Consider the following 18625-nt stretch of genomic DNA (forward strand, 5'->3'; position numbering starts at 1 on the left):
CTGAATTTTGCTGAAAAATTGAAGAAAATTCTTTATTTGAATGACGAAAAGCCTTAAAAACCCTAAAAAACCGTTAAAATTACAGGCATGATCAGCGCTCTCGAGCGACGATATGAAAACCTGAGATTTGGGCCGCTTTTCCCGGATATTTTGAACGAGGATCGGCTTGTCGACTCGTTGGAGTCGTTTCACATGCTAGAAGTATAGAATTTCCCACAAAAATCGGCAAAAAACCACAAAAAACCCAAATTTTTCTGCAGGGCCACTCGGGATGCGTGAACACACTGCGTTGGAACAAGACGGGCGCACTGCTGGCGTCCGGATCCGACGATCGAAATGTGAAAATCTGGAAATCCGGCAGAGAAATCCATAATCTAGTGACCGGACACGAGGGAAACGTATTCGCAGTCGAATTTCTCCAAAATTCCGGCGATCAGAAGCTGGTGACGGGCGCCGCCGATCGGGTTGTGGCTTTGCATGATATTGAAGCGAGCACGTGTAAAAAATGGGAGCTCGATGGAAGGGTTAAGCGAATTTGCACTGTTGAGCACGATCCCACACTTTTTTGGGCCGCTGTTGAGTGTGATAATGGAGTTCAGTGAGTTTTTTCGTGTTAAAATCTGAAAATTCGCTGAAAATTCCTCTAAAATCACGAAGAAACCTTAAAAAATTGTCCTAAAAGTCCATTTTTTGAGGCTCCGCCCATTTTTTGCAAGGTGTGCGCACACTTTTGCCATTTGTCCCAAAATTTTGAAATTCCACCGAAAAATTGAATTTTTTCGAACTTTAAGCTAAAAATTCTTAACAAAACTGAGAATTCACAAACTTTGAGCCTAAAAGTTACAAAAAACACACAACTTAGGCTCCGCCCCTTTTTGCAAGATGTGCGCGCACTTTTGCCGTTCTGACAAAAACATTAAATTTTTCTGAAACTTTTGCTAAAAAATCTTAACAAAACTGTGAATTCACAAACTTTGAACTTTAAAATTTGAAAAAAATCTAAAAATTACCCAATTTAGGCTCCGCCTACTTTTTGCAAGGTGTGCGCGCACTTTTGTCATTTTCCCAAGAATTTGATATTTTTTGACAAAGTTGCCAAAAAAAAATTGCAAAAAATGTTTTTTTCAAAAATCGCGCGGCGCCTTTTCAAAATGTGAGCGGAGCCTAAAATTTTGATTTTCAGACAATTCGACACTCGAACCGAGAATCCCGAAGTAATTATCCGCCATACTGCTGACCGAGAATTCCACGACGCAAAATCGGTGGCCGTGTCGGAAGCTAGGCCAAATTTGGTAAAAATTTTTGAATATAGGTCTCGCCGCGAAATCCACTATTTTGAAGCTCTAAAACTTTAAAATTGACAATTTTCGTGGCGGCGAGACTCATGCGCCTTTAAAAGAATGTGTAATAGCTTTTTTCAAAAAAAATTGTTTTTTTTTTCAGATTGTAGTTGGATTCGACGAGACCGCTGTGAGACTGTACGATCGGCGTAATTTGAATGCTCCAATGCTCACATTTTCACCATGTAAGCCAGGAAATGGGCTGAGTGACTGGGGGGCGGAGTGGCCACGCCCACAAAATGGTTATTCGGGGAAAAGCGACCGCAAAACTACACACAAAATTCAAAAATAATTTGAGTTTTGTATAAAAAAAATGGTTTTTTGATTGAAATACAAACCTGAAACTCTCAAAAAATTTTATGAAAATCCGAATAAATATCAATTTTCCTAAAATTTTGCCGAAAAATCGATTTTTCCAAATTTTTCCAAAAAAAAAATCGATAATTCCAGTTTTAGTTTTGAAAAATTCTTTTAATATTAGTGATATTAATCGATCTTTTAAAATTTTTTCAAAAAATCAATAACTTTTTGGTTTCAATTTGAGTTAAAATCGATTTTTTATCAGTTTTTTTTTTAACACTAATTTTTTTTCCAAAAATCGATAATTCCAAATTTAATAATCGATTTTATCAAAATTATCCAAAAAAATAAATGAATAATTCCAGCTTTAGTGAAAAAATTTCAATCATTTTCTTTTTTTAAAATTTATTTTCAATTAATATCGCATCGCGGCTCGATTCTAGTTGTAAAACTAAATGTGTTTGTCCGTGTGGAGTACACGGCACTTTCCCACGCGTTGTCCGGCAGGCGATTGTCAATGGAGCGCGAAACATTTGAAGAGGAAGACCAGAATCCCATGATATTCATTTTTCAAAACATTTTATATCGACTTTGCAAAAAAAAAGTAATATTGATTTTTTTAAATCCTAAATTTCCTAAAAATTTCAAATTTTTTCTGGCCTTCCTCATTCATTGACTCTTCCGCGCTCCATTGACAATCGTCTGCCAAATAACGCGTGGGAAAGTGTCGTGTACCCCACACGGACAATTACATTTAGTTTTACAACTATAATCGAGCCGCGACGCGACACGCAACGCGCCGTAAATCTACCCCAGATATGGCCGAGCCAAAATGGCCTAGTTCGGCAAAAACTCTTCCATTTCAATTTATAAGAAAAAACTTGGAAATACCTTTAAAAAATTCAAATTTTTTTTTTCCGAAATTGCTGAAATTTCGTTTTTTATCTCAAAAAATTGGAAAAAAAAGTAGCGAAATTTTGTAAAATAAAGTTCAGTCTTTTCTAAAAGATTTTTAGACATTTTTGGAGCTTTCAGACGAAATTCGATTTTTTGGGATTTTCTGGAATTTTCAAATTCTCAGAAATTAAAAAAAATATTGTGGAATTTTCAGAAAATTTCTGATTTTTGAAATTTCCGAAAAGTTTTTCAAATTTTCGAGCACGGATTTCTGGCTTGCCGCATAAGTTGAAATGGAAGAGTTTTAGCCGAACTACGCCATTTCTGGGGTAGATTTACGGCGCGTTGCGTGTCGCGTCGCGGCTCGATTTTAGTTAAAACTAAATGTATCCATTTCAATTTATGAGCGAAGCCAGAAATCCGTGTTGATTTTTCCCAAAATTTTAAACTAAAAACCACCAATTCGAACTCAGAAAAATGTCAATTTTTCCATCAATTTTTCCAATAATAATTTCAAATTTAATTATCGATTTTTCCAAATTTTATCGAAAAATCAATAACTTTTTAGTTTCATTTTAAGTAAAATTAGTTTTTTTTTTCTCAAATTTTCCCATAAATTTCCAATTTTTTTTTCCAGTGGGCGCAAACACGTATGCCTATCACGCAACCCACGTGGCATTCAACAAACGTGGCACCGAAGTAGTCGTGAATCACGGTGGAGGTGGTGGTGTATATGTATTCTCAGTTGACGCGGAGCTGGATCCAAAGTATATGGATAGATTTCATTCGGTTATGGAATTGCCTAGAGAGCCGGTGATCACATCAGGAGCTCTTCCATATCCGGATCTACGGGAAATTGGTTCAACTGCAATTCGAGAGAAACATTTCGCGAAGGCTATCGATTTTTATTCGGATCTTATTTATCGAAATGATGATCGGGAGTCCCACCAGGATCACCGTGCATTTTTGAGTGTTTGTCATTCGAATCGAGCAACGGCTCTACTGCTCCGCCGCCAACGTGGAGATACTTATGCATGTGTTAGAGATTGCATTAAGGTTAGAGCACTGCAACTTTTTCCTCACGAGGGACGAGGAAAAGTGGTTTCTAGGCCATGGCCGAGGGGCCGACAAGTTTCAGCGGCCATTTATCTTGCTTTGTTTTCCGCCTGTTTTCTTTCGTTTTTCACAGCTTTTTCCCCCGTTTTTTCTTATTAAAACTGATAAATAAATACTTTTTGCAGATGCTTAAACAATTTCCAAGTAAAAAAATTATGTATTCAGTGGGCAAGCAGCGGTGAAAGTGGTCAATGCGATATGATGGATTACGGGAATACAAAACCTAAACTTTTTCTGAAACATGATACATATGATGCTTAGATGCTTAAATTACCTGATTTTCATAACGAGACCGCTGAAAAAGTTTTGAGATTTTCAAAATTCAACTTTTTGTGCGAAAATCTTGACTTTTTCACCAAAAAAGTTGAATTTTGGAAACCTCAAAACTTTTTCAGCGGTCTCGTTATGAAAATCAGGTAGTTTCAGAATTTAAGCAGCATATGTATCATGTTTGGGAAAAAGTTTAGGTTTTGTATTCCCGTAATCCATCATATTACATTGCCCACTTTCACCGCTGCTTGCCCACTGAATACATGATTTTTTACTTGGAAATTGTTTTAGCATCTGCAAAAAATATTTATTTATCAGTTTTAATAAGAAAAAACGAAAAAAATCGATGAAGAACGAAAGAAAACAGGCGGAAAACAAAGCAAGATAAATGGCCGCTGAAACTTGTCGGCCCCTCGGCCATGGCCTAGAAACCACTTTTCCTCGTCCCTCGTGAGGAAAAAGTTGCAGTGAGAAAAGTTGAGAGAAGGATTATCGATTTTTTTTTGAGAATCGAAAAATCGAAAAATCGAAAAATCGAAGAAAAAAAAAGGATTTTTAATTGAAAATTCGAATTTTTCTCGAAAAAATCGAACAAAATCGTTGAATTCCAACAAAAAAGCTAAAAATTGATATTCTATATTTTTCAACTGAGTTTCTTGGTGTGTGCTTTTCAAAATTGAAAAGCGATTCATTGATACTATTTGTAAAAAAAATCGATAAAAAATTCGAATTGATTTTTTTCCAAAAAGGCTTGAATTGTGGAAGTATCGAAAACTATAAAATATTTTAAACCTATAAATTCTAAACCAAACTACTGATTTTTTTTTCTTTTTTTTGAAAGAATTTTTTTAAATATTTATTTTTAACGAATCCAGTAATTCGGATATAAATCATCATTCCAGGAAAAAATTCCACCAAAAATTTTCAAAAAATCGATAATTTCCAACAAAAAGGTTAAAATTTGATATTCTACATTTTTCAATTAAGTTTCTTGGTGTTTTTTTCAAAATTGAAAAGCGATTCAAATTATTGATTTTTTTAATTCGAAAAATCATGGAGTACTGAAATTTGGAAAATAGATTTAATAGATTCCAAATTTTCCCCTGATTCCGAATATCGATGTGAAAAAATTCAAAAAAATTTCCCTGATTTTATTTTTAAGCTCGCAATCGCTTGTGCCCCGGCATCACTTTTTTAAATACGCGCCCAAACAAAAATCACATTGGAGCGCGCTTTGATTTTCTTCATTTATAAATATTTATTTTATTTATTTTTCGCGGAATTCAATTTTTTAAAACCAGTTTCATTAATTTTTGTTGATTTTTCATCGGCTTTTTTTTTGGACAAAAATGAATAAAACTGGTTTAAAAAATCTGAATTCGGCGAAAAATAAATAAAAAATTTAAATGAAAAAAAGCAAAGCGCGCTCCAATGTGAATTTTTTTCGGGCGCGTATTTAAAAAAGTGATGCCGGGGCACAAGCGATTGCAAGCTTAAATATAAAATCAGGGAAATTTTTTTGAATTTTTTCACATCGATATTCGGAATCAGGGGAAAATTTGGAATCTATTAAAGAATTCCATTTCGTAAATAGAGCCCGTAAATCGACACAAGAGCGCTACAGTAGTCAATGATTGCAGTTTTCGCTACGAGATATTTTGCGCGTCAAATATGTTGTCCAGTACGCATTCTCAGAGTTTTCTCTTCCTGTAATAATTTTTAGTTTTCTCATAGCTCAAAATTAAAACAAAAAACTTTTTCCCTTCTAATTTAAAAAAATTGATTTTTTCGAAAAAAAAAATTAAAAGATGGTTTTTTTGGGCAAAAAACATTTAAAAATTAAAAAAAATCATTCATTTCAAATTTCATTCAGGCACTGGAAATTCATCGCGGAAACTCGAAAGCTTTGCTCAGACTGATCAAAAGCTTCACAACTATGGAACATATCGGATTGGCGAGAAAATGTGTGCAAAAGTTTAAAGAATGGTACCCAAATGATACGGCTATTGAGAAAATGGAAGAGGATGTTGAGGCGGTGAGGGAGGGTTTTCGAGAATTTGGAAAAAAAATAATTTTCTGAAAAATTCCAGTTTTCCAAGAAAATTTGAACCGAAAAATGCAATTTTTTGAGTGAAAATTTTGGTGTGAAATTCACTTTTTCTGAGAATTTTTGCTGAAAATTTCGGCTGAAAATTCAACTGTTTTGGGGAAATTTTAACCGGGAAATTCAAATTTTTTTAGAAAAAAAATTTGGCCAAAAATTCAAATTTTCTAGGAAAATTTGGCCAAAAATTCAAATTTTCTGAGAAAAATTTCTGCAGAAAATTCAACTTTTTTGAGGAAATTTTAACATGGAAATTCAAGTTTTTTGAGAAAAATTGTGGCGGAAAATGCAATTTTTGGGAGAATTTAGCCGGAAAATTCAAATTTTTTGAGTAAAAATTGTGGCGGAAAATTCAAAATTCCTGGAAACATTTTGGCGGAAAAATTAATTTCTCTGAGAATTTTTCAACCGGGAAATTCAATTTTTTAAATAATTTTTTGACCGAAAATTCAACTTTTTTGCGTACAAATTTTGGCGGAAAATTCAATTTTTTTGAGAAACATTTTGGGGGAAAACTTAAATTTTCTAAGAGAATTTCGGGAGAAAATTCAATTTTTTCTGAGAATTTTTTGGCCGGTAAATTAAACTTTTCTGAGAAAAAATTGCCTGAAAATTCAAAATTCCTGGAAAAATTTCAGTGAAAATTCGGTGGAAAATTCAACTTTTTTGAGTAAAAATTTTGGCGAAAATGCAGTTTTTGGGAGAATTTTTCAACCGAAAACTCAAATTTTCTGCGAAAATTTCGGCAGAAAATTCAACTTTTTTGGGGAAAATTTTTCCGGAAAATTAAAATTTAAATAAAAAAGTTTTCCCATAAATTTTTAAAAATCAAATAACTTCTGAATAGTTTTAAAAATTGTCTAAATTTCAGATATTTTTGGAACTATCTTTAAAGAAAATCTGAAAAATTTCGAAAATTTCTTTTTTGAAATTTTGCCCGGCCATAAAAAATTTTTGGAATTTTTTTGTGAAGTTTCATTATGAAATTCGGTGTTTTCAGACAATTTTAAGTCTAATAAAGCAATTTAAAAAAATTCGACTTCACCACCTTTAAAAACACTGAAAAATTTCACTTGAAACAATATAGAATGGGTTTTTATAGAAATTTTCGAAATTTTTCAGATTTTCTTTAAAGATAGTTCCAAAAATATCTGAAATTTAGACAATTTTTAAAACTATTCAGAAGTTATTTGATTTTTAAAAATTTATGGGAAAACTTTTTTATTTAAATTTTAATTTTCCGGAAAAATTTTCCCCAAAAAAGTTGAATTTTCTGCCGAAATTTTCGCAGAAAATTTGAGTTTTCCCCAAAATGTTTCTCAAAAAATTTGAGTTTGCGGTTGAAAAACTCTCCCAAAAACTGCATTTTCGCCAAAATTTTTACTCAAAAAAGTTGAATTTTCCGCCGAGTTTTCACTGAAATTTTTCCAGGAATTTTGAATTTTCAGGCAATTTTTTCTCAGAATATAATTATTTTATTATTTTATTTGCCAAATTTTTCAGCTTACTCCAAACGACCGCCCGGAACTTGTTGCTCCAGAAGGTGTTGTAGATTATCAGGAGAGATATGGTGGAAGTACAAATCATCAGACAGATATTAAAGAAGCAAATTTTTTTGGTTCAAGAGATCAATATATTAGTTCGTTTTTTATAGAAAAAATTAGCGAAAAAAAAACCTATTTTTACAAGTTTAGCAAAAAACAGATTTTTTTCGGAATATTTCAATTTTCAAAAAAAAAATTAATAAATTTAAAAAAAATATAGTATTTTTAATTTTGGAAAAAACTCGCCAAAAGTTGCATGTTTTCGTCAAATTTTGGAAAAAAAAAGTAAAAAAAAAACTTTAATAAAGTTAAATAGCAAATTGCCCGAATTGAAAATTTCCGGAAAGATGCCAAAATGACAAATTGCCGGAATTAAAAATTTCCCGCAAATTGGCCCGAATTGAAACTTTTCGGCAAACTGGCAAAACGACAAATTGCCGGAATAAAGAATTGCCGGCAAATCGGCAATTTGCCGGAATTAAAAAATCTTCGGCAATTTGGCAAAACGACAAATTTTCCGGAATTTAAAATTTCCGGCAAGTCGGCAAACTCCCGAAAATGAAAATTTCGGGCAAACCGGCAATTCGTCGAAACTGGCAAAACGACAAATTGCCGGAATTGAAAATTTCCGAAACACTGGCAAATTGCAGAATTTGCCAGAAAAAGGCAGTTTTCCCGATTTAAAATTTCCGGCAAATCGGTAAATTGCCGGAATTGATTGTTTTCGGCAAATCGGTAAAACTGCAAATTGCCCGAATTGAAAATTTCCGGAAAGATGCCAAAATGACAAATTGCCGGAATTAAAAATTTCCCGCAAATTGGCAAAATGGCAAATTGGCCCGAATTGAAAATTTTCGGCAAACTGGCAAAACGACAGATTGCCGGAATAAACAATTTGCCGGAATTGAAAACTTCCGGTAAATCGTCAAATTGCCGGAATGGAAAGTTTCCGGCAAACTGGCAAAACGACAAATTGCCGGAATTTAAAATTTCCGGCAAGTCGGCAAAACGACAAATTGTCGGAATTGGAAATTTCCGGCAAACTGGCAGAACGACAAATTGCCGGAATAAACAATTGCCGGCAAATCGGCAATTTGCCGGAATTGGAAATTTCCGGCAATTTGGCAAAACGACAATTTGCCGGAATTGAAAATTTCCGGTAAATCGGCAAATCGTCAAATTGCCGGAATGGAAAGTTTCCGGAAAACTGGCAAAACAACAATTTGTACGAATTTAAAATTTCCGGCAAATCGGCAAAACGATAAATTGCCGGAATTGGAAATTTCAGGCAAATCGCAAAACCGTCAAATTGCCGGAATCGAAAATTTCCGGCAAATCGGTAAATTACCGGAATTGAAAATTTCCGGCAAATCGGCAAGTTGCCGGAATTTAAAATTTCTGGCAAATCGGCAAACTACCGGAATTGAACATTTCCGGCAAATCGGCAAAACGACAAATTGCCGATTTGCCGAATTTCCGGCAAATCGGCAAGTTGCCGGAATTGAAAATTTCCGGCAAATCGGCAAGTTGCCGGAATTTAAAATTTCTGGCAAATCGGCAAACTACCGGAATTGAACATTTCCGGCAAATTGGAAAAACGAAAAATTTCCGGAATTGGAAATTTTTGGCAAATCGGCAAAATGGCAAATTGGCAATTTGTCGGAATTTAAAATTTCCGGCAAACTGGCAAACCGGCAAATTCTCGGCAATTTTTTTTTCAAATTTTCCAACAAAAAAAATTCAATTTTTTCAGTCGCCGGTTCTGACTGCGGTCATATGTACATCTGGAATCGCGATACGTCAAAAATTCAAGGAATCTTCGAAGCGGACGATCATATTCTCAATATCTGTCAACCACATCCTGATCAATTTATGATTGCCACGGCGGGAATCGATGACGATATTCTCCTGTGGCAACCGATTTTAGAACGTCCCGATGCTTTTTTGAGCCGTCGAGTCGAGGATCCTTATGAATTTATGGAGAAACGAGCCGACGGGATGGGTGGAAGAATACATTTGCATATGCTGAGAGATTTGGCACGGGACAACTCGCAATGTGTTCAATCTTAAATTTTTTCTGATTTTTCCAGCTTTTTTGAAATTCAAATTGGGTCTCGCAGCGGCTTTAAATTTTTTTTTTTTAATTATTGACTTTTCTAAATTTTGCCGAAAAATCAATAATTTTAAATTAGATTATCAATTTTTCTAAATTTTTCCGAAAAATCAATAATTTTAAATTAAATTATCAATTTTTCTAAATTATGCCGAAAAATCGATAATTTCAAATTTAATTATCGATTTTTTTAAATTTTTTCGAAAAATCAATAATTTTAAATGTAATTATCGATTTTTCTAAATTTTGCCGAAAAATCAATAATTTTAAATTAAATTATCGATTTTTCTAAATTTTTCCGAAAAATCAATAATTTTAAATTAAATGATCGATTTTTCTAAATTTTTCCGAAAAATCAATAATTTTAAATTTACTTATCGATTTTTCTAAATTATGCCGAAAAATCGATAATTTCAAATTTAATTATCGATTTTTTAAAATTTTTTCGAAAAATCAATAATTTTAAATTTAATTATCGATTTTTCTAAATTTTGCCGAAAAACCAATAATTTTAAATTAAATTATCGATTTTTCTGAATTTTTCCGAAAAATCAATAATTTTAAATTAAATTATTGACTTTTCTAAATTTTGCCGAAAAATCAATAATTTTAAATTGAATTTTAAAATTAAGTTTATTTTTTTTAAAGGAATTTTCCAGAGCAAATTTCCGTCAAATTCATTTTTTGGCATTTTTTATTTTTCGAAAAAATTCAAATTTTGGAGAAAATTTCTTAAAAATCGCTGTGATACGCAAAAAAATGCCAAAAAAGAAATGAATTTTGACAGAAATTTCGAGCAATTTTTTAAATTTTAGAAAAAATTTTTTTTTCTGAAATTGCTTAAAATTTGCTCCAAATTTCAGTCAAAATGCACCTTTTTTGGCATTAATTTTTTTGGGTCTCGCAGCGATTATTTTTTAGCAATTTTCTCCAAAATTTGAGTTTTTTTCCAAATTTCAAACTAAAAAAATTCCAACAAAACCCCACTTATTGGGAATTTTGTAATTTTTTTACCGATTTCTCTGTTTTGAGCCGGAAAATTTGCAAAAATCGGATTTTTTCAAAAAAAAAAACCGACAAATCTCGGATTATGGCTTTAAGAAATTTGAAAATTTTGCGAAACTTTGAAAAATGATTGGAATTTCATAAAAATCGACAATTTTTCAAAAAAAAAAATTATTTAAAAAATTCAAAAATCGCTGCGAGACCCACCAGTATTCTGTTTAATTTTTTTTTGTTGAAAATACCTGTAAAAATGTGCTCTTTTTTCTCTCTGTCCCCCATTTTCTCATGTGTAGAACCCTCCGAAAAATCGTGTAGAACTGAACATAATTAATTAAATAAATTTTTTTTTTTTTTGTTGTTGTTGGAATAACCCGAAGAATTCAAATTTTTGGACACAAAAAATTGGAAAAAAAGAGGAAAAAGCATTAGAAGAAGCAAAAACAAATGACAACCCGGCAAGAAGAATTTGGAGAAATTTGAGATGATTATGATGGCTAAAAACTGAATAAATTGGGCCTAAAAGCCTAAAAGGGCCTAAAAACACGTTGGAAAGTCCCTTCGCAGCTCCCGGCGGCAGTCTTTTTCGAGCAAATCGACGACGGCTCGAGTGTAGAGAGGCTTCAATTCCAGATTTACGAGCTTATACTTCAGATTGCTTAGGCCGTCACGTGTCCATCGGCGCTTCGTTTGGCCCATTATTTTGTAGCGGCATCTGGAACGAAATAATTTTTAGGTGCAAAAATTTTAGATTTTTAGCTTAAAAATCAATAAAAATCTCTACTTTTTTCTCCGAAGATCTATAAAATTATCGATTTTAAAAAAAATCGATTTTCTATCAAAAAATTATTGATTTTTTTCCAAAAATCAATAAAAATTATCGATTTTTCTTCAAAAATAAGAAAAAAAATTAATGATTTTTTTTTTCAAAAATCAATAAAAGTCATCGACTTTTTTACGAAAAAATAAATAAAAATTATCGATTTTTCTTCAATAATCAAAAAAAAATTATTGATTTTTTTTTTCAAAAATCAATAAAAGTCATCGACTTTTTACGAAAAAATCAATAAAATTATCGATTTTTTTAAAATTAAAAAAACCTATAAAATTATCGCTTTTTTAAATCAAAAATCAATAAAATTATCGATTTTTCTTTAAAAATCAATAAAATTATCGATTTTTCTTTAAAAATCAATAAAATTATCGATTTTTTTCGAAAATCAATAAATTTATCGATTTTTCTTCAAAAAACCAATAAAATTATCGATTTTCTTTTAAAAAATCGAATTTCTACCAAAAATTATATCGATTTTTTTTGTTGTTTTTTTTTCGATTTTTCCACAAAATCGTTAGTTTTCATCCGATTTCGACAAATTTTGCGCCAAAAAATCGATAATTTCTTTCTCCGTACTTATTAACTGGATTCGTCGCTTCCGTCGAGTGCTTAATCATTTTATATCGTGCAATTTGTGTCGGATATCTTGAAACTTTCAGTCCAGCCATCGATGTTCTCGTCGCCAAATCGTCGTCCTCTCCGCCCCAACCCCAAAAATCATTCGAAAATCCATTGATTTTCTTCAGGTGATCTTTTGTTAGTGCACTGATTCCGCCGAAGATCGCCGAATATGGAAGTCTGCAAAAAAGTTTAAATTCTCAATTTTTTGTGATTTTTTTTTTCGAAAAATGTATTAAAACGGGGTTCCGGCCTTCCTCATTGAATTTTTCGCGCTCCATTGCCAATCGCCCGCCGGACAACGCGTGGGAAAGTGTCGTGTACTCCACACGGACAAATACATTTAGTTTTACAAGTAAAATCAAACCGCGACGCGGCACGCAACGCGCCGTAAATCTACACCAGATATGGCCGAGCCAAAATGGCCTAGTTCAGCAAAAACTCTTCCATTTCAATCAATTACTTGCTTCCCTCATAAATTAAAATGGAAGAGTTTTCGCCGAACTAGGCTATTTTGGCTCAGTAGATTTACGGCGCGTTGCGTGTCGCGTCGCGGCTCGATTTTAGTTGCAAAACTAAATGTATTTGTCCGTGTGGAGTACACGACTTACCCACGCGTTGTCCTGCGGGCGATTGTCAATGGAGCGCGAAAAATTCAATGAGGAAGGCCAGAACTTTGAAAAGTTGGAATCGATTTTTTTCAGATTTTTTTGAAAATTTTTATGCAGAAAAAAACCTACTTATAATTGAATTTATCGATCGCTACACTCATATGACGTGGTTGAATTGGACACGTGTACAGGTTACGGTCATCTTCGGGCAGTAAATCGACATCATGAAAGATGAAGCACTGCCATGGGTAGAGGCGTGATGCTACGTCGTATCCAACGTTCATTAGCTGGAAGAATTTTTATATTTGGAGGATTCTAGGCCGCGGCGGCCCTCTATGATGTCACGAATGACGTCAGATGGGTCCCCCAACTCTATTTTTGATATTTTTAGGCCACGGCCACGCGTGACGTCAGAGGGGTCCCACGTGGAGTCAAAAAGTCCCATTTCGCTTTGATCTTCGAAAAATAGGTGAGACGCAGAGTTTCCAACTGATTTTGCATAATTAAGAGCGTGATGACGTCACAATTTGGGAAAAAATTCCCGCATTTTTTGTAGATCAGACTGTATTGGGACAGCCTGACACCACGTGGGGTCCCCCTACCCTATTTTTGATTTTTTTAGGCCACGGCCACGCGTGACGTCACCGGGACCCCAAAGTATATATCATTTTTCCTCCAATTGTTTAGAAATTGGAGAAAAATAAATAAATAAATAAACATACTTTCCCGCGATTAAACGTCTGATTCGCCACTTGCTCCACAATGAAAATTGCATAGTCCAATTGTTGTTTGGCGAGCAACGAGTGCAAATTGTGGAGCATTATTCTGAAAAATAGAGCTGAAATCGGAAAATCGGGGTAGTTGAAATCTACGGGGTTCGGAATTCCATTGAGCACATGGTGCCAGGCTGTCTCATCAGGATTTGATCTACAAAAAATGCGGGAATTTTTTGCCCAAAAAAAATGTGACGTCAGCACGTTCTTAACCATGCGAAATCAGTTGAGAACTCTGTGCCCCTTCTCCCGCATTTTTTGTAGATCAACGTAGATCAAAATGAGACACTCTGACACCACGTGAGTGAGGGGAATTTTTTTGAAAAAGGTATATATTAGCTATGAATAAATATGGGAAATTAATGACAAAAAAATTTTTTTTTAACTTTTTTTCAAAATTTTCAAAAAAAATTCTCTTTTCAAATTTTTTCAAATCTTTATAAATCGTGCCAGGACCTAAAATTCCTAAATTTCTACTTTAATTCTGCTTCTGAGTCTTCAAATTTATCTCTAAAAATGTGCTAAAAACCCAAAATTCAGTGGAAAAAGTCGCGTAGTTGGAATCCCCGGGAACCAAAATTCCACTTATAGGGGAAGGTCGATTCGGCGGATTGGAATTTGTGGATTTACTCCTTTTTTTTGGACAAAAATGACAGTTTTGGGGATTTTGAAATTTTGAAATTTAAAAAAAAATCGAAAAAAAATTTACAAAATTTCCAACAAATTTTTTTCGTTTCCAAAAAAAGTTTTCAATTTCTGAAAATTCTGTAATTTCAGCCAGGACCCAAAATGATACCTAACATGTTTTTGAATCGTCAAGTTTGAAAATTTGATTTTTAAAAAAATTTCAAAATTTATTTAAAAAAAAAAAATTTTTTTCAAATTTTTTTTTCAAATTTCTCAAATTCCGTTAATCGTGCCAGGACCCGAACGACATTCGAAATTCTACCTCAAATGTGCTTCACGATCTCTATAGGGCACAATAATAGCAACACGATGCCTTGCAACACAATCCTTAGGCATTCCATGTCCACCGGCGTGCGTGTCCGGATAGATTTTCTCGAGAGTTTTGAAGTCGGGCTCATCGAGGAATACACGGATGGGTCCGACGAGGTGGGGAGGTGTCTGATTACAGAATTGAAGAGTCTGGTTGTCGGGGAACAGGATTGGACGAATGTCTGGAAATTGTGGATTTTTTTGAAAAATTGGTTATTAATGCTCAATCGTTACGCTTATAAAAATCGCTTTATCTAAAAGATAATTTAATTTTTTTCACTTTTATTATGGGAACAGAAAATTTTGAGAATGCGTATTACACAACATATTTGACGCGCAAAATATCTCGTAGCGAAAACTACAGTAATTCTTTTCAAATGACTACTGTATCAAACGAGGCCGTAAGTCGACACAAGCGCTACAGTAGTCAATGATTGCAGTTTTTGCTACGAGATATTTTGCGCGTCAAATATGTTGTCCAGTACGCATTCTCAGAATTTTGTGTTCCCTTAATATAAAATTTCAAAAAGTTACAACAATTTTTTCCTGAATTTTCAAAAATTTTCTCGAACTCCAATTTGTTTTTTTTCAAAATTTTTTATTAAACTAGAATACCATGGGGTTCTGGCCTTCCTCATTGAATTTTTCGCGCTCCATTGACAATCGCCTGTCGGACTGGGAAAGTAGTGCGCCGTAAATCGCGCCGTAAATCTACCCCAGATATGGCCTGGCCTAGTTCGGCAAACTCCTCCATTTCAACATGTGAGGGAAGTCAGAGATCCGTGTAAAATTTTGTCTGTTTGTGCGTTTTTTAAACAAGAAATTTTAATTTTTTTTAAACAGAAAATTTTTAATTTTTTTAAAAATTCAAATTTTCGAAAATTCCCAAAAAAAATCCTGATTAGCCATTTTCTGGGCGTGGCCAAATTGAAAAAGGAAAGGACGAATTGTGTACTCCACGTGGACAATTTGAATAATTTCTTTTTTTTTTTTTGAGAGAAAATTCAAATTTTTGGATATTTGTGGAAAATTGTTGGACATTTATTATTTTTTTTAATTCCAAAAAATAAAACAGAATTTGGTTTTTTTTTTTCAAATAAAAAAATTCAAAAAGAAAAAAATTTTGCAAGAATTTTGGAATATTTCAGATTTTTTCAAATTTTGGAAAAAAAAACTTTTTTATACTTCCAATTTTTTTTGAAATTTCCTGGAATTTTTTTTTTACAATACCACGCGGTCTCAAAGCGCCCCATTTCGGCTTGATCTACGTCGATCTACAAAAAATGCGGGAGAAGAGGCGCGAAGTTCTCACCTGATTTTGCATGGTTAAGAACGTGTGCTGAGGTCACATTTTTTGGGCAAAAAATTCCCGCATTTTTTGTAGATCAAACCGTAAAGGGACAGTCGTCAGGCACCACGTGGAATTTTGAGATTTTGGAGAAAAAAATTCAATTTTTTTCAAAATTTCGGAAAAAAAAATTTTTTTTCCAAAAAATTCCAAATAAAGTTTTAGAAACCTTACCCTCCATAAAACTAGTCTGATTAACTTCAGAAATCGGTGAAAACGTGGAATTCCACGTATCAAGTAGATCATCCGAAGTGGAAGCCGTATTCCCGAGCACTGCCTCCATTGCGTCGACGTCGGCAATAAGGGTCGAGGAGCCGATAGTAAGGTTCTCGTAAAGCGATGGAATCTTATAAATCATTGCATGAACTAATAGAAGAACGGCACAAAGTACGAGCAACGACTTGAGTCTGGCGACTGCCAAATGACGAAAAGCCATCGATCATGAGAGCACGTGGAGAACCTGGAAAAATGAACAATTTTCGGCAGAATTTTAAGGTTTTTGGGATATTCAGGGTGTTGGTATAATCTGGGAACTTTTTGGAAAATTTTTTTTTTTTGAAATTTTTTTTTCAAAAAAAAAAAATGTTTTCAAAAAAAAACAAATTTTCCCCAAAAGCTTTCAAAATGATAAACTACTCCTGAACACTTTAAAAACGTCAAAATTCTGCATAAAACCAGCTTTTCACTTGGTGTCAGAGTGTCTCATTTCGGCTTGATCTACGTTGATCTACAAAAAATGCGGGAGAAGGGGCACAGAGTTCTCAACTGATTTCGCATGGTTAAGAACGTGCTGACGTCACATTTTTTAGGGCAAAAAATTCCCGCATTTTTTTGTAGATCAAACCGTAACTTTTGGAGCAATTTTATAGTAGTTCAAAAGTGCACTGAAAAAATTTACCGTGGTAAAAAAATCGGCAAACCTTTTTAGTGTGACGTGGAGAATTTTGTGGGGAAGAAAATTAAAAATTATTGATTAAAACTGAACTTTGTCAACAATAAATGTGAAAAGTTACACGTGAAAAATTTTGAGAAAATTTTTTTTTTGAAATTTCTTTTTTTTCGTATAATTCTTTGTTCTATATTGAAACTTAATGATTTTTAATTTTAAAAAATTGAAAAAAAGCGAATTTATGTGAAAATTTTTGATTTTACGGAGCGTTAGCAGTGGAGCGCGTTTTCATGTCGATTTCAAATAGGCACGTGGTGCCAGGCTGTCCCATCACGGTTTGATCTACAAAAAATGCGGGAATTTTTCGGCCGAAAAAATGTGACGTCAGCACGCTCTTAACCATGCGACCCTATTCTATTCTCCCGCATTTTTTGTAGATCAACGTAGATCAAACCGATATGGGACCTTCTGACCCCACGTGAATAGTGGATTTTCTGCGTCTCCATAATAAGTCTTTTTTTCTCAAATTTTGTGTAAAAATTGAATTTCAGATGAAAATATGCATTTTAAAAGTGATTTTCTGAAAAAAAAAAGCTCAAAAAAGTGGTGCGATCATAGTGAAACCCCACAAAATCCCAGGAATTCTTATTTCCGCAGATTTGCATGTTTTTTAAAGATTTAACGATATTTAATCTCAAAATATCTGAATCAGATGAAAAATACGTGAAAAATTAGCTCGAAAATCGAAATTTTTCAAATTTTTTTCGGGTAGTTGAAATCCGGGAAATTTTGAATTTCCAAGTGAAAATTCGGTTTTTAGGCAATTTTTAAATGGTTTTTTGCGTTATAGAAGTAGATTTTGTGAATTTTTATTGATATTTACGTAAAAAATTGTAAAAAATCGCTTACAACTCCGATATTCCCGGAAAATTAAATGGGGAATTTCGATTCCGCAGATCTCAACTCTGTGGATTTTTTTTGGATTTTTTAAGTTTTTTAAATCGTTTTTGCGTTATAAACGTAGATTTTGTGAATTTTTATTGATTTTTACGTAAAAAAAATGGAAAAAATCGCTTACGAATGCAATTTTCCCGGAAAATTAAATGGGGAATTAGGGTGAATTTCGATTCCGCGGATCTCAACTCCGTGGAATTTTTTTGGGGTTTTTAATGGTTTTTCATAATTTTTAATCGATAAAAAATTTTTAAGCAATTTTTAGCAGTTTTTAATAGAATTTTTAATAAAAATTCGGAAAACCAGCTGAGTATCAGCTTTCTCCGTGGCCACCACCACACATCATTAATTTCTGCTGTTGACGAACACTTATATGTTTATTTGGGTCGAATCACTCTACCTTCATTCGATCTGTCCGGAATACTGCAGTAATTGGAAATCCGAGTGGGTGGGGGGAAAAGCCTGAAAAACTCGAATTTTTCCAGATTTTCCGGTACTTTAAAGGCGGGGGAAAAGCCATTTATAAGCAATATAAAAGTAATATATTGATTTGAAAAATGGAGACCACCAGCAAGAAAAGGAAGAAAAAAACGTTCAGTTCCGCTTTTTTCTTAAGATCTCTCTTCTACTTTTTCCCGTCAGAGAAATAGAGAAAAAAGTGTAATAGGAGGAGACATGGGGCCCCGCGGCGGAGAAATTTTCAACACAAGCTAGGCCATTATTTTCTCTGCCATTCTCTCTGCCATTTCCTTGCGAAATATTGCAGAATTTTCAATGAAAATGTTGAAAAATTATTAAAAATCATTAAATTTCGAGGAGAGAGTGTGTGAATCGAGGAGGCGCAGAGAAACGGCAAACGCGCTCTATGGAGAATGTGGAATTAATTAATTATTTTTCAGTGAATTTTAATGGTTT

At 33.5% G+C, this 18625-nt stretch overlaps 2 protein-coding genes across 6 annotated transcripts; one reads left to right on the forward strand and one right to left on the reverse strand.

Annotated features, from left to right (window-relative positions):
• Window positions 1-87: 87 nt before the first annotated feature.
• adpr-1 lies at window positions 88-11033 on the forward strand (the record flags this gene model as incomplete). Of its 4 annotated transcripts, NM_001026658.2 has the most annotated exons (8): window positions 88-201; window positions 261-598; window positions 1184-1292; window positions 1444-1525; window positions 3175-3593; window positions 5797-5958; window positions 7531-7666; window positions 9325-11033. In NM_001026658.2, 8 exons carry the CDS (start codon window positions 88-90, stop codon window positions 9639-9641), a joined length of 1677 nt encoding a protein of 558 aa, NP_001021829.1. The 4 variants fall into 4 exon arrangements, with proteins under 4 accessions (NP_001021829.1, NP_001293408.1, NP_001293409.1 ...); NM_001306479.3 differs by lacking the exons at window positions 88-201; window positions 261-598; window positions 1184-1292 and having other exon boundaries at window positions 1507-1525; window positions 9325-9641; NM_001306480.3 differs by lacking the exons at window positions 88-201; window positions 261-598; window positions 1184-1292; window positions 1444-1525 and having other exon boundaries at window positions 3309-3593; window positions 9325-9641.
• On the reverse strand, window positions 11012-18184 carry bre-4 (Beta-1,4-N-acetylgalactosaminyltransferase bre-4). 2 transcript variants are annotated; one of them, NM_058471.2, is made up of 7 exons: window positions 18111-18184; window positions 16042-16327; window positions 14473-14701; window positions 13473-13575; window positions 12880-13037; window positions 12098-12319; window positions 11012-11401 (listed from the first exon to the last, which is right to left on the reverse strand). In NM_058471.2, exons 2-7 carry the CDS (start codon window positions 16301-16303, stop codon window positions 11224-11226), a joined length of 1152 nt encoding a protein of 383 aa, NP_490872.1. In that variant the 5' UTR covers window positions 16304-16327; window positions 18111-18184; the 3' UTR covers window positions 11012-11223. The 2 variants fall into 2 exon arrangements, with proteins under 2 accessions (NP_490872.1, NP_001370927.1); NM_001383737.2 differs by lacking the exons at window positions 14473-14701; window positions 16042-16327; window positions 18111-18184 and having other exon boundaries at window positions 11039-11401; window positions 13473-13582.
• Window positions 18185-18625: the final 441 nt, after the last annotated feature.

The sequence above is a fragment of the Caenorhabditis elegans genome, chromosome I (assembly GCF_000002985.6).
Source record: "Caenorhabditis elegans chromosome I".
Lineage (NCBI taxonomy): Eukaryota > Metazoa > Nematoda > Chromadorea > Rhabditida > Rhabditidae > Caenorhabditis > Caenorhabditis elegans.